This window comes from Halichoerus grypus, chromosome 5 (assembly GCF_964656455.1).
Source record: "Halichoerus grypus chromosome 5, mHalGry1.hap1.1, whole genome shotgun sequence".
Taxonomy (NCBI): Eukaryota; Metazoa; Chordata; class Mammalia; order Carnivora; family Phocidae; genus Halichoerus; species Halichoerus grypus.
The window spans coordinates 167,765,458-167,778,558 of record NC_135716.1 but is presented as its reverse complement, the minus strand read 5'-3'; the positions used below and the strand labels follow the sequence as shown (position 1 = coordinate 167,778,558).

The 13,101-nt window shown below is 44.0% G+C and overlaps 1 protein-coding gene across 2 annotated transcripts in view; it reads left to right on the top strand.

Annotated features, from left to right (window-relative positions):
- The window catches only part of ARID1A (AT-rich interaction domain 1A), a 67,803-nt gene that overhangs the window by 17,045 nt on the left and 37,657 nt on the right, over nt 1-13,101 (top strand). For both annotated transcript variants that reach the window (XM_036116434.2, XM_036116433.2), the window contains exons 2-4: nt 8,145-8,357; nt 9,696-10,148; nt 11,438-11,554. In XM_036116434.2, coding sequence (XP_035972327.1) covers nt 8,145-8,357; nt 9,696-10,148; nt 11,438-11,554 — 783 coding nt within the window. The remainder of the gene's footprint in view (nt 1-8,144; nt 8,358-9,695; nt 10,149-11,437; nt 11,555-13,101) is intronic.

The window sequence follows — 13,101 nt, the reverse complement described above, 5'->3', positions numbered from 1 at the left end:
ACTGGGATGGGGACCCAGGTGTCCTCTCAGTCTAGTACTTTTCACCATGTTGTGCTGCTGCCTTACTCTTGAGATTAAAAAGTTGTAAAGAAGGGGATGTTTAATTTTATCAAATGGCATTTCAGTTCCTGTTTAATCATCTTCTTGGGGCCTTACTGTTTTTAAAACCTGGGATTGAAGCAGTACCTAAAGAGGAATTCTTTCTCAAGAAGTTGTGTGGTTTCCTCAGAGGCTTTTGTAAGTCATTGGAAATGGGAGAGATTGGTTAGCTAAATTTGGTCTTCCAAAAAAGTGATCTTCATCATTTCCAGAAGAGCATTTTCTCTATGAAAGTGCTCTGGATGAGAGGACTTTATCATTTGTTGAGTTCATTAGTTTGGTGCTGTTGCTGCACTATTTGAAGGGCTCTTTCTGGAACCAAAGAAGAAATAAAATACCAGCCACCTGGTTGTGGTTTTTCTGGCATGCCTCTTTTGGGTGGACAGCTGTGAGGTGGTTATTACAGTTGGCTCTCATAATCTGTTTGAGTTTTGCTAGATGATTTAATGACTGTTACCCCATTGGTCTCTTTTTTTCTACCCTTAGTAGGTTTTCTCTGATCATCTGATCTGGAAGGATGGAGCACAGTAGCCTAAATATCTCTGAGCCAGGGAGAGAAGCCCCTTGTTCTCTGTCAGTTTTAGAGACAGAGTATGGGTTGGAAGATCAAGTCTGATGTCTGGTTGCAGCCCCTCCTAAGGGTTTGGTCAGGCTGGTGCTTCAGGTGGTGGCTTTGAAATGAGTTCTTTGTCTGCAAAGAGGAACATGCCCTAATCTAGAATTATTTCTGTGAACAGAATAGGGTTGATAGAACTTTTCATTGAGTTTGGATTCTTTTTTAAGATTTTATGTATTTATTTATTTATTTCTTTGAGAGCACAAGTGGACAGAGAGGAGAAATAGACTCCCCGATGAGCAGGGAGCCCAATGGGGGATTCGATCCCAGGACCTCAGGATCATGACCCAAGCTGAAGGCAGACACTTAACTGACTGAGCCACCCAGGCGCCCCTGAATTTGGATTTTAAAATTTATATTCAATTTTGAAAGATTTTTTTTTAATCTCCAGGAGTGGTAGTTGTTAATTTCTCTCTCACCATAGGCAGATGACCAGTTTATTTAGAACTTGAATGAACTAGAACTAGAATGAATTGTTTTCCATCTCTTGTAAAGTAGAAAATGTGGGGTGTGATTCTCAGGTTAAGAAGGCTAAGAATCTTAGGCTGAGTGGGTTTGATTTCCTAGGTCAGGTGTTGGTATGTCTGAAGAGGTATTTTTCTTTTCCTGTCATCAACTTAGCTTCAGAAAATCTTAAATAATGTCTCGTGAGGCAAAATAGGAGGTTAAGGAATGTCTTATTGTCGTCCTAGGTCACAGACAGGGAAACCTGACTGTTTAAAATGCAAAACAAAATGAAGGAAGTCTCTTTTATTTTAAGAGGCAGAGTCTGGGGATGGAACTAAACCAGCAGCTTTCTGGGCAGTTTCTCCTCAGTTCAGGTAGGGGTCCTTGACCAGTTTTCAAAAGCATGAAATACTGGAAGAGTAAGAAAAGGATGAGGAGGCTTTGGATACAGATGTCTGTGTGGCTAGGGAAGAGGGCACAATGAGAATGATTTATTCTGACTAGCTAATGTGTACCAGGGTATAAAGGGTGATTCCTTTTAGGGGAGTCTACTCTGTCCATCCTAGGATCCCAGTGGAGCCACGTGGAGCTTGGGGGAAGCTGAAAGCGTTGATTGGGAGAGGCCTTACCTTTTATATTTGTCCCTGCCTGGACTGCCCCTCCACAGGGGAGGGTCCCAAACGGGAACTGGATCAACAGCTGCCGCCTGTCCCTGTAATCACAGGAAGCTGAGGCCGGGTGCCTTTGTATGGGAGCTCCGCAGCCAGACAATAGTTTGTGCTGGCGGGGCCATGTGGCGAGTCACGTGACCCGGGGCTGTTTTCTGCCGGGGTCCTTACCCATCTGTTCTCTCGGCTCTTTCTGGGTTATCAGGCGCCAGTCCAAGTCCTCCCAGGCAGCCAGCTTCATGGCCAGAGATTACGAGCACTAACCTTCCTGGCAGGGGCGGTGTGGCTTCGCGTTTATGCAGATTAGCCATGTGTTTCTCACTTCAAGGCGTTCCACAGGAAAAGCCTTTTCCTGTGTTTGGCTCTCAGTGGGCGGTTCCCAGCTTACTGTACTGGGACTCAGCAAGCAGCAGGCGTGCACGAGAGGGATCACAGTACACTGGCCCCCTCCCATTCCACCTCCAGTGCTACGTCACCACAACACAACCGCTCGCGCTCTCATACTGTTGGTGTCATTCATTCGGTGCCAAGATTGCTTTAAAAAATTCCCTTGGCCCCAGTTCAAACAGGAGTACAGCTGGGATGTGTTAGATTTTAGGCAGTCTGCCCTCAATTTGAGATGAGTTATAAATAGCAGTGCCGACTTCCTTAACTACCGCTCTCTGAGGTAAAATGCAGGTTAATTACTGTGGGAATCAATTAGGGGGTTCTTTCAGTTAAAGAGCCAGGGATGCTTTTTTTTATTGTTATTATTAAAAGTCATACAACAAATCTGGCCAGGAATGAATTGAAAGCACAATGAGTAAGAAATAATATTTAGATGTCCAAATTCCAGGTTATGGCACTAAGTTTATTCTGGCCCCAACTAGTTGGCATTTAGGATGACAGAAAAGTGGTAGTCAAGACTTCTGCTTTCTGATGGACAACTTTTCCTCAGCCCTGGCCCATCCCTCTCTACTCCTGTTCTTGCCAGTCTTTGGGTACCAAATCTGGCTCCTTAGGTTTGCTGCCTGGGCACTTCCTTTCTGTATCTTTGGATTGAGACTGAAGCCTGGAGCTTTCCTCAGTTGGACTTTTTTTTTCAAGAAAATTAAGCTGATCTTTCTTGGTGCCACAGGAACATGGTGTGATACATTTTGGTGAATAGTATCTTTCTGCTTGGAAGTTTGAAGGAGGGGGCATTGGGGGCGGTGTTCTCTGCTCTCTTCACAATCAGTCATGGTCAGAAGTTGGAGAATTTGAAGTCCAGTTTGTTATATCTCAACAACCCTGAGAGTTGTTACGGCTTTCCTTGGTGCAGTAAGAAGTTGTCAGGGATTCCGTTAGCCCACTGGTCTGGAGGGGCGTGTAATTCCTTCTGCTTGGAATAGGGGGACTCTGTGCAAATGGTTAGTCTACAAGCTGTTCTGAATATATTCAGAGGGTCCAGCCCACTAGGCATCCCTGCCTTTGATGCCCCTAAACTGCATCTTTTGATGCATTTTACTTGGCAGGCGGTTTGTAACATGGCCAGTGATCTGGAAAGAGATAATTGGTGGATGGAGATGGATTTTTTTTTCCCTTATGGCTCCTCCCCCGCTTTTAAAAATTTTTTTATGAATTCAGGAGAGTATATAGCAAGGGGCCCAACTTCCCTGATCAAGGGGGCATCATTTTCCTCTCATTTATGTGTCTTTGTGGCAGAGCCTTTGCTTTTGAAGTATAATCACAGTAATCTACTCCTGTGGTTTCCCATTGAAAGGATTTCCTCTCCATCATTCCCAGAGTGGAATCTCTGGCTCTTTGCAGCCAGAGTTTGGTGTTTCCCATTCCCTGCCTCTTCCTTGGTGCCTGCAGACTGCTGATACTGGCTTTTCTGTCTTGCATGTAGTAGGGATTTTTCTGGCTTGAAATTGCTATTTTCCAATAAAACTGATTAGCGATGATTTAAGTCCCCTTCTCTGTTATGAGAGATTGTAAGATGGCATTTCATCTATAACTGCAAATCACAAATCTTTCACAATGGTTTTAAATGTCAGAAGTGTGAGTTAGGTCTCTGCTTACCTCCCCTTCTAATATGAGCAGATGTTTAACTTTGACATGAGACCAGAGTAGTCAGATTGTTTGACCTGAATATGTTTTAGTTTGCAAAGCTGCATACTCTGTTGATTATAAACCTTTGGTGAAGGGAGGGGGTCAGAAATCTGATGTCCAGGAAGGGGAAATGTCTTAATTTTATTTTTAGAATTAGAATTTCTTTGACTTGCATTTATTTTTTGGTCTGCAAAGATTTCCTGAAGTTGATGAAGGAATCCTTGAAACCTTTATTAACTAGCCCCCCCTAAGTAACTGTCCTCCCCTGGTAGTACAGGACCCTGGATATGACGGAGGAAAAGGTAACTTGCTTTTAGCCTTTTGTTTCTAAGCTGTGTTTGGGGATGCCTTTGCAGTTTGAAGACCTCTCTGGAATAGCATGGCACATAAGATTCTTCTCAAAAGTGTGCTTGTTCTCCCTCGGCTGTTTGTTCTACCCTGCCCTCTTTTTTTCTTTCAGTTCAGTCCACACTTTTTTTCTTCCCTCAAAGTCATAACCTGGTTTAGGGTATGCCCCTGACCCTATGGCTAGATGGTTTGATCTGGGCTTTCTCCCCATAGTATCCCCTACCTACTTCTTACAGTAGGGCAGCCTAGCACATTGACATTACTAAGCCCTAGCTCTGCACTTGGGGTCTGTGGCGGGGGCTGGAGGGGGATGATTTTGAAGGTAAAACACCCGATCTCTGGCTTCCTAGAACATAATCTTGAGAGATGCACTCAGTTAACTAGACAACTAAATGCCAATCTTACAATTCTGACTGAATTTACTATAGGAGATTTAGAAATGTGAGAGATCAGTGTGCTGAAGAATGGCAAGTGCCTTCATGTTGAAGGGTTGGGTTTCTGCTAGTGGAAGCCATTGTGGACAGGAGGGCAGGGCAGGATACCATTGTATAGAGCTGAGCACTGACAAATGTGTAGAACTGGAGCACACTGGAGGGCTCTAGAGCCAGGCAGAAGCGCTATTTATCATTATCGGTAATAGCTACTATTTATTGGGCATTTATTTTTATTTTTATTTTTATTTTTTTAAAGATTTTATTTATTTATTCATGAGAGACAGAGAGAGAGAGAGACAGAGGCAGAGGGAGAAGCAGGCTCCCCGCGGAGCAGGGAGCCCGATGCGGGACTCGATCCCAGGACCCTGGGATCACGACCCGAGCCGAAGGCAGACGCCTAACCGACTGAGCCACCCAGGCGTCCCTTTATTGGGCATTTAAATGGCACTGTGTGTAGTGTGTTATGTGCATTTTATTTTTTTAAATATTTATTTATTGAGAGAGAGAGAGAGATTGCGGCGGAGGGGCAGAAGGAGAGGGAGAGAATCCCAGACTCCCCGCTGAGCACAGAACCCAATGCTGGGCTGGATCTCACAACCCTGAGATCATGACCTGAGCTGAAACCAAGAGTCGGATGCCTAACCAGCTGAGCCACCCAGGCGCTCCAAGTTACGTGTATTTTAGGTGAAAAACTTTTCACTGTTTAGATGGACTTATGCTCAAGATCAGACAGTGATAGAGTTAGGATTTGAACCCAAATCTATAGATTTACTACATTCTTTGTGCTTTCTATGCAATACTGTACAGGATGTAGACAGGAATTTTGGAGCTATTGGTGAACAGGGAAAGATGAAAATGATCTGTGAGCACTGCTCTAGAACTGTGCAGTCCAGTATGATAGTCACTAGCTACATGTGGTTATTTGAATTTAATTAAAAGTAAATAAAAATAATTCAGGTCCGGGGCGCCTGGGTGGCTCAGTTGGTTAAGTGTCTGCCTTTGGCTCAGGTCTTAATCCCGGGGCCCTGGGATCCAGCCCGGCGTTGGGCTCCCTGCTCAGCTGGAGTCTGCTTCTGCCTCTGTACTGCGCCCCGCCCCCCCCTTGTGCTCCAGCTGGCTCTCTCTCTCACTCTCAAATGAATAAATAAAAAACCTTAAAAAAAATAATAATTCAGTTCCTCAGTCACACTAGCCATATTTCAAGTACCTAATAGTCACATGTCACAGAAAATTTTATTGGACAGTGTGTCTCTAGATCTCACTTAGTAGTATACGTTAGAATCATTCAAGGATCTTAAGGGGTGAGGGGGTCAGGGAGCCCAAGCCCTTCCAGACTCACTAAATTGGAATCTATGGGGAGACACCCAGGCATTTGTGCAGCCTCACAGAAAATTCTGATCTGTAGCCCTGGTTGATAGCTACTGCTCTGGAAGCTCCACAGTAACCACGGTAATGACTGCCCCTCTTGTGTTGTGGGGAGACCTGGATTGACAGAGATACCTAGAGTGGGCTGGTCTTTCTGTTGAGCAAATGTAGTCTCTTCACCTGGGGGCCATGTGGACAGCAGCTGCCCTTGGGGATGAGCTGAGGATCTGGTGTTGTAATGTGGCTGTGTAAGCCCCTGAGCTCTTCATGGGAGAGACTGGTGATGTTTTGGCTTCATTGCCAGGTGTATCTGGGGAAGATCACATGCTGTTCATTACTTAGTAGTCCAGTTGTTAAATTTGAATTTCCTAAAGAGTCCCAAAAGAATTCATGTAGCTCCAAAATTAATGACTGAGATTTTATTGGAGCTTCTGATACAGAGGCAGGACTTGGGCCAAAATTTGTAGGTATGATTGTTGGAAACAGCACTTTAATAATATTGACATGTAGTAGTGATTTGGGATACAGTTTTACTGTGGTTCACTATAGTTTAGAAACTTAAAGGGTGCTTCCATCCTCACTGTTACCTCTTTAGCTGACTTTGCTGCAGCCCAAGAATTTTGCCTCTGCTTTTTTTCCTTTTGGTGTTTAAAAGGATAGTTTCTGTGGCTTTTTGTCTTATCTATTTTCCTCATGACAGCTCAACTTTCCCTCTATTATAAAACACTTAGGTAGTACTCTGCCCCCCAAAAAAGACATGTACAGAGAACCAGTTATCTGAATGTGCCTCCCTCCCCTTGTCTTTGAGGGCTTTTGTTGTTTTTTAAGATCTTATCCACCTTAAATTATAGAATATTAATTACAGAAAAGCAGAACAGGAAGGGACCCTAGGTATAATCTAGACCAGTGGTTCTTAAAAGTGTGGCCCCTGGACCAGCAGCATCAACCTCACTGGGGAACTATTACAAGTGCATAGCCTAGGCCCGACCCTGAACCTATAGAATCAGACACCCTGGGGGTGGGTCTTATCAGTCTGTGTTTTACAAAGCCCTCTAGGTGATTTTGATGCATGCTAAAGTTCAAGAACCACTGAACTCATTAATTTGAGAGCTAATGATATTCAGGCCCAGAGTGTTAATATCTATTCCCCATTCCCAATTTAAGGTTCAGTTTTCAAGTTTTGTGTCAAGTCCAGGCCTACTCTTCAACTCGGGTGTATCTGTTTAAGGTTTTTAGAGGACCCCCCCCCCAATCAATATAGGTAGGCATCTCTGACTGGAAAACATGCTGGGCTCTGTCATATATAGCTCCAATAGGATAGAGTTATGTCAAAGTGAATGAGCTGATTGAACCTGTTGTCCCACAAAGAGCTGAAAGAAAGCTATGTTTGTAGCCAAATACTTGTGAATTATACTTTGAGTTTCCATTACTGGTGTACCTCTATATCTTGTCCTTTAAGGAGACAAAAGTTCTATCCTCCTTACACATTCAAACTCTTAGGAGATGAACTTTGCAGTTGAGATGCCCAAGGCTCTAAATTCAGAGTCAACAACTATAACTTAGCCATGTTACCCATTTAAAAGAAAGCATAAATTTAAGTGCTTGTGCCATAGTGTAAACAAGCTACAGATACGCAAGAAAAAAGATTCCACTTTTGAAAGAATGGAAGCATCTGGATGCTTATGTATTTGAATCCCCAACCACGGTATTGAAGTATTACTAGTTTTGGTGGTGTTGAACAAGATCATGACAGCACCGTCCTTTCCCAACTGAAGGGCCTTTGTTCTGATTTTCTGCACCAGAGAGTACATATATTCATTATTCCACACCTGGCCTGTCCCTTGGATCTCAAATAGTACCACACTTACAAAGTAGTACATAGCTTTCATAGTGGTATTTTCATTTCACATATGGTAAAATCAAGGTTATGAGGAAGGTTAAATGACTTGCCCAAGGATTACTGGGTCTGTACCACTACTTTTTCACAGTAACTGTTTTCCTATGTGGCATACAGACCTGTACGCTTGGGTTTATGTTCATACTGGCCAGAGGCTATCAAAGCTTCAGGTTAATGAAATGCTTTTTATTTTGTAGCCATCCAGTCCAATGGATCAGATGGGCAAGATGAGACCTCAGCCATATGGCGGGACTAACCCATACTCGCAACAACAGGGACCTTCATCAGGACCGCAGCAAGGACATGGGTACCCAGGGCAGCCATATGGGTCCCAGACCCCGCAGCGGTACCCGATGGCCATGCAGGGCCGGGCGCAGAGTGCCATGGGCAGCCTCTCTTATGCACAGCAGGTAGATGGTGACTCCAATTACCTTAACCCTTGTTGCTGTCCATGATTTGGTCTTGAGCTATAGAATCAGAATGAGTCTTTGGCATCTAAACCTCTCGAAAGGAGCACAGGCCAATGGGCTCAGTTGTCTACAGTATGCTGCTTACAAGGCCGAGGTTGTGGGCATCATCCCATGTGTGCTCGAAGAAAAACTGTTCCCTGGCCTTAGGCTGTACATATCTGTGTCCTTTGACCTGGCTGGCCTGCTTGTACCTACTGAGTAGTGATCTCCAAAGGAGGTGGGGGAAAAAAGGCAGGGGCCGGGCACCTATCCACTGCAATCAAGAAAAGCCCTTCGTGCCATGTGCTCTGGGGATGGAAAAGGCCCTTCATGTTTCCCAAGGCCTTCGACATATAGCTGTCTGATTTAAAATGAAAGATTAGGAGGGACTGGGAATAGAAGAAAAGGGGAAGATTGAACGGTAGCGATGCTAACAGTGCTGTTATAAATGTTAAGATTTCTCTCATCTCCTTTTGTCTGGCCATCTGCACCATTATCTTTTTATTGTCATTTTTTGTTTTGACAGCACTTTCTATCATTTATATTTGAGTAATACTCATACTGAAAATGGTGATGGACAGAATATAAAACCTAACTTTACTTCTAAGACTTTAAAACAAAGTATGCCCTTAAATATGGAAAATAGGATACTGTCATTCTGGGGGGTTTTTTTGGGCTTGTTTGTTTGTTTATTTTTCCAGTGAGCAGATGGAGGAGAGATGGGTGGATATTACTGGGTTGGTTGTTTTTTGTTTTTGCCTACTTACCAGATATACCCCCAGTGTCTAGAATTGAGCCTGGTACAAGTAAGCAAGTAGGCTCTTAGATATTTTTTGAATGAAAACTGAATGAAAAAGAGAACCAGAGTAGCTTAGTGATTTGCACACTGTCTGGGTTGCTAAACCCAACGTTTTTAGTCGGCTAAGCCAGGCTGCTGTTGACCATTCGTTGTGGATAGGATACAGATTCCTAGCACTTACAAAAACAGTCTAGGCCATGATAAAGAGGAGGTTCACTGATGGAAACGGCTGCTCTCGAACTCTTGTAAATTGCCCAAATATTAAACAGTGTAAATTTTCTGTGGATGAAGGCAGTCCACTTGTAAACAAACCAACTAGTAACCCAGCTGCGCTGTCCTTCCTGGCTCAGTGTAGAGAGGGATGGTAGGAAAGACTATGGGCCTTCTAATTAGGAGGCTTGGCTTGCCTGCTTCCTATACCCATCCTCAGGCTGTAGCTTCTGACAGAATACCTTCGTCCAGAAGAGTCTGTGCTAAAAGTATCCTTTCCTTCCCTACAGATTCCTCCTTACGGACAACAAGGCCCCAGTGGGTATGGTCAGCAGGGCCAGACTCCATATTACAACCAGCAAAGTCCTCACCCCCAGCAGCAGCAGCCGCCCTACTCCCAGCAGCCGCCGTCCCAGAACCCTCACGCCCAGCCTTCCTATCAGCAGCAGCCGCAGTCTCAGCCCCCACAGCTCCAGGCTTCTCAGCCTCCCTATTCCCAGCAGCCATCCCAGCCTCCACATCAGCAGTCCCCAACTCCATACCCCTCCCAGCAGTCCACCCCCCAACAGCACCCCCAGAGCCAGCCCCCTTACTCACAGCCGCAGGCACAGTCTCCCTACCAGCAGCAGCAACCTCAGCAGCCAGCCTCCTCGACGCTTTCCCAGCAGGCTGCGTACCCTCAGCCCCAGTCTCAGCAGCCACAGCAAACTGCCTATTCCCAGCAGCGCTTCCCTCCACCACAGGTAAGGTGCCTCCTGCCTCCCGCCCTTCCCTGCTTGTGACCACAGACAGCTTGGGGCATGGTGTCAGGAGAACTTTGCCATACAAATTGGGTCTCTAATGTGCACTTAAAAACCAATTAAATAAACTCTGGGTAAACATGCTAACTGGATTGATTGAACTAATAAAGCCATAACCTTCTTAACGGCATAAAAACCTGTGGCTCTTCTTACTGATGAAGAAATAGGGCAGTGGAAGGTTGCATAGACTGGTAAGAAATTAAAGATAATGGGACTGGTTTTGTTTTTGTTTTTGTTTTTATAAACTAGCATTCAGAACTAGAGCATCCAAGTGAGTTTGGTTTTTTTAAAAAGTTACTTTGGGAGGCTATACTATACATTCATTCCAACTGCCATCACGTTCTGCTATTGTTCAAAATATTTTGGACCCCTTCATTTGAAATTGCCATCAGAGCTGACGTCACATTCTTTAGAATATTCTCAGTGGTGGCAAGTCCCTTCATTTGTTGAAGGTGGATTTGATTTTAGGAAATAGCTAAAATTCATTTGTAGTCATGTCTGTGAACAAGGTCAGTGATAAAGCCTAAAAATAACAATTTGGGCTTTATTCTTTAAAGAACAAAAAAGGAGAAATGGCCAAGTGATGACAGGTCCACTAAAGATTCTGTGCATTGGTGGCATTATTAGAATAAATATCTCATCCCAAGGCAATGTCTTTGAAGGAAGCAATACTCATTTTAATGCATAGGTTCTAACATGAGGTTTTTTTTTTAATTAATTGGTTTCATTCCTTGATAAGCCAATGGGCTCAGTTGTGTACTGAGCCCCAGTGGGTATGGTCAGCAGGGCCAGACTCCATATTACAACCAGCAAACTTGTCATACTTTAGCATTTAACCCCAAGGAATAGCTGTCTGTGGCGATAAATGGTCAGCAGTGCTATTCAGGGTCTTAAATCCACTACTGACATTCTTTTTTTTTCTTTTAATTAAACCAACAACTTTATTTTTAAGTTTTTATTTTAATTCCAGTTAGTTAACGTACAGTGTCATATTAGTTTCAGGTGTACAATATAGTGATTCAACCCTTTATGTCACCTGGTACTCATTGACCTTCTTGTCTTAAGAGCCACACCTTGTGTTTTTCTGCCTTCGGATTATATTGTGCACAATTGGGCAGTTTCTTGCTCCCACCTGCCCTCTGTGAGATAGTCCTGTAGCCCTTTCACCATGAAGCAAACTTGCCTGGTTTATCAATACCAGGCCTTCACAGCATTTGTTTTTCTTATTTTAGGAGTTATCTCAAGATTCATTTGGGTCTCAGGCATCCTCAGCCCCCTCAATGACCTCCAGTAAGGGAGGGCAAGAAGATATGAACCTGAGTCTTCAGTCAAGACCCTCAAGCTTGCCTGTGAGTATTCTTGCCAACCTCTAAAAGATGATGGGGCAGAGAGGAAAGCAAAGAAAACTGGTTTCTGGTTGGATGTTTTGGTGATATGACCTAAATAAACAATGAGCTATTCCTTGAATTCAGGTTGAAAATTCTAAATAGGAATTTATGGACTGACCTTGTGGAATGTCTGTTTTGGCTGGCTGCCTGGGGAATAGGTTTGGTGATCTCTATTTAGAGTTTTTTGGTTTTGTGTTTTGTTTTATTTTTTACATCTTGGGCTCGGAGGCGTGGACCCAGGTAAGGGACAGAGAAGATGAAGATATTGTAAGCACTGTCTGCTCTCCATCAAAGTTGAGAGAAGTTTCAGGGTTGTTTTGACCTTACTTTCGAGGGTTTAATTTCTAGGTTTTTGTCTTAGTATTTAGCTAGGAGGTACGATGTGGGGTGCATTCAGCATGGATTTTCCCATTGGGCATGGGCTGAGTAAAAGCAGTTTTTCTGGTCATTTTGTGTGAATAGGAGCTTTTGTCTAGTAGAGTGCTTGGTGCCCAGATGCTTGATTGCTGTTTATGGATGGACTGTATCCTGAGAAAGGCAGTACAGTCTGCTGATGAAGAGCTAGGGCTCTAGAGCCAGAGTTCCTGGGTCTGCATTTTGACTCAGCCACTAACTCTGTAGCCTTGGGCAAGTCACTTAACCTTCCCCTGCCTTCGTTTTTGCATCCGTAAAATGAACCTAAAAGTACCCACTTCACTGAGTGGTTATTAACATGAGATAGGTTAAAATAGAGTGCTCATGCATTGTGGGCACTCCATAAATGTCAGAGATTCTCATCATCATCTCAGAGGGCATAGGGACTCTACTTGATACCTGAGAGACAGCACCAACTAGTTAATAGACTGGTTCTGGGAACATTTACCCCTAGTCTTAGCTCTGGTTATATGTGAGCAAGTCAGGCTCTGAAAATTAATCTGCTGGGCACAGGAATAAAATGGGCTGCTCTAAAATCTAGTAAGACCGTTGGTAGCAAACCCTCCATTACAAATCCTGCTTCAGTTAGTAAATAGAAATAGAAATTCAGCCATACATGTCTAGATAAAAAAGTCTTTTGAAAAAAAAAAATTTTTTTTTTAAATTTAATTTATTTATTTGACAGAGAGAGACACAGCGAGAGAGGGAACACAAGCAGGGGGAGTGGGAGTGGGAGGGGGAGAAGCAGGCTGCTTGCGGAGCAGGGAGCCCAGTACGGGGCTTGATCCCAGGACCCTGGGATCATGACCTGAGCTGAAGGCAGATGCTTAATGACTGACCCACCCAGGGACCCCTCTTTTGAAATTTTTATTCTCTGATTTGAAGGCTATCTCTTCAGTTATTTTGACTTGGGAGAAAATCGTCTCTGGATCTTTAAGGAATAGGTAGGAGGCAGGAACTCTCTTCATCACGAAGCCTCTCCTGGCTTCCCCTGAAGATCTCTGAGCCATGACCTGCGTAGGGCAAGGTTTCCAGAGTCCCTCAGTACCATTGTGCAGGCATCCCAGGCCAGAATGAATAGCCACTGTCAGATA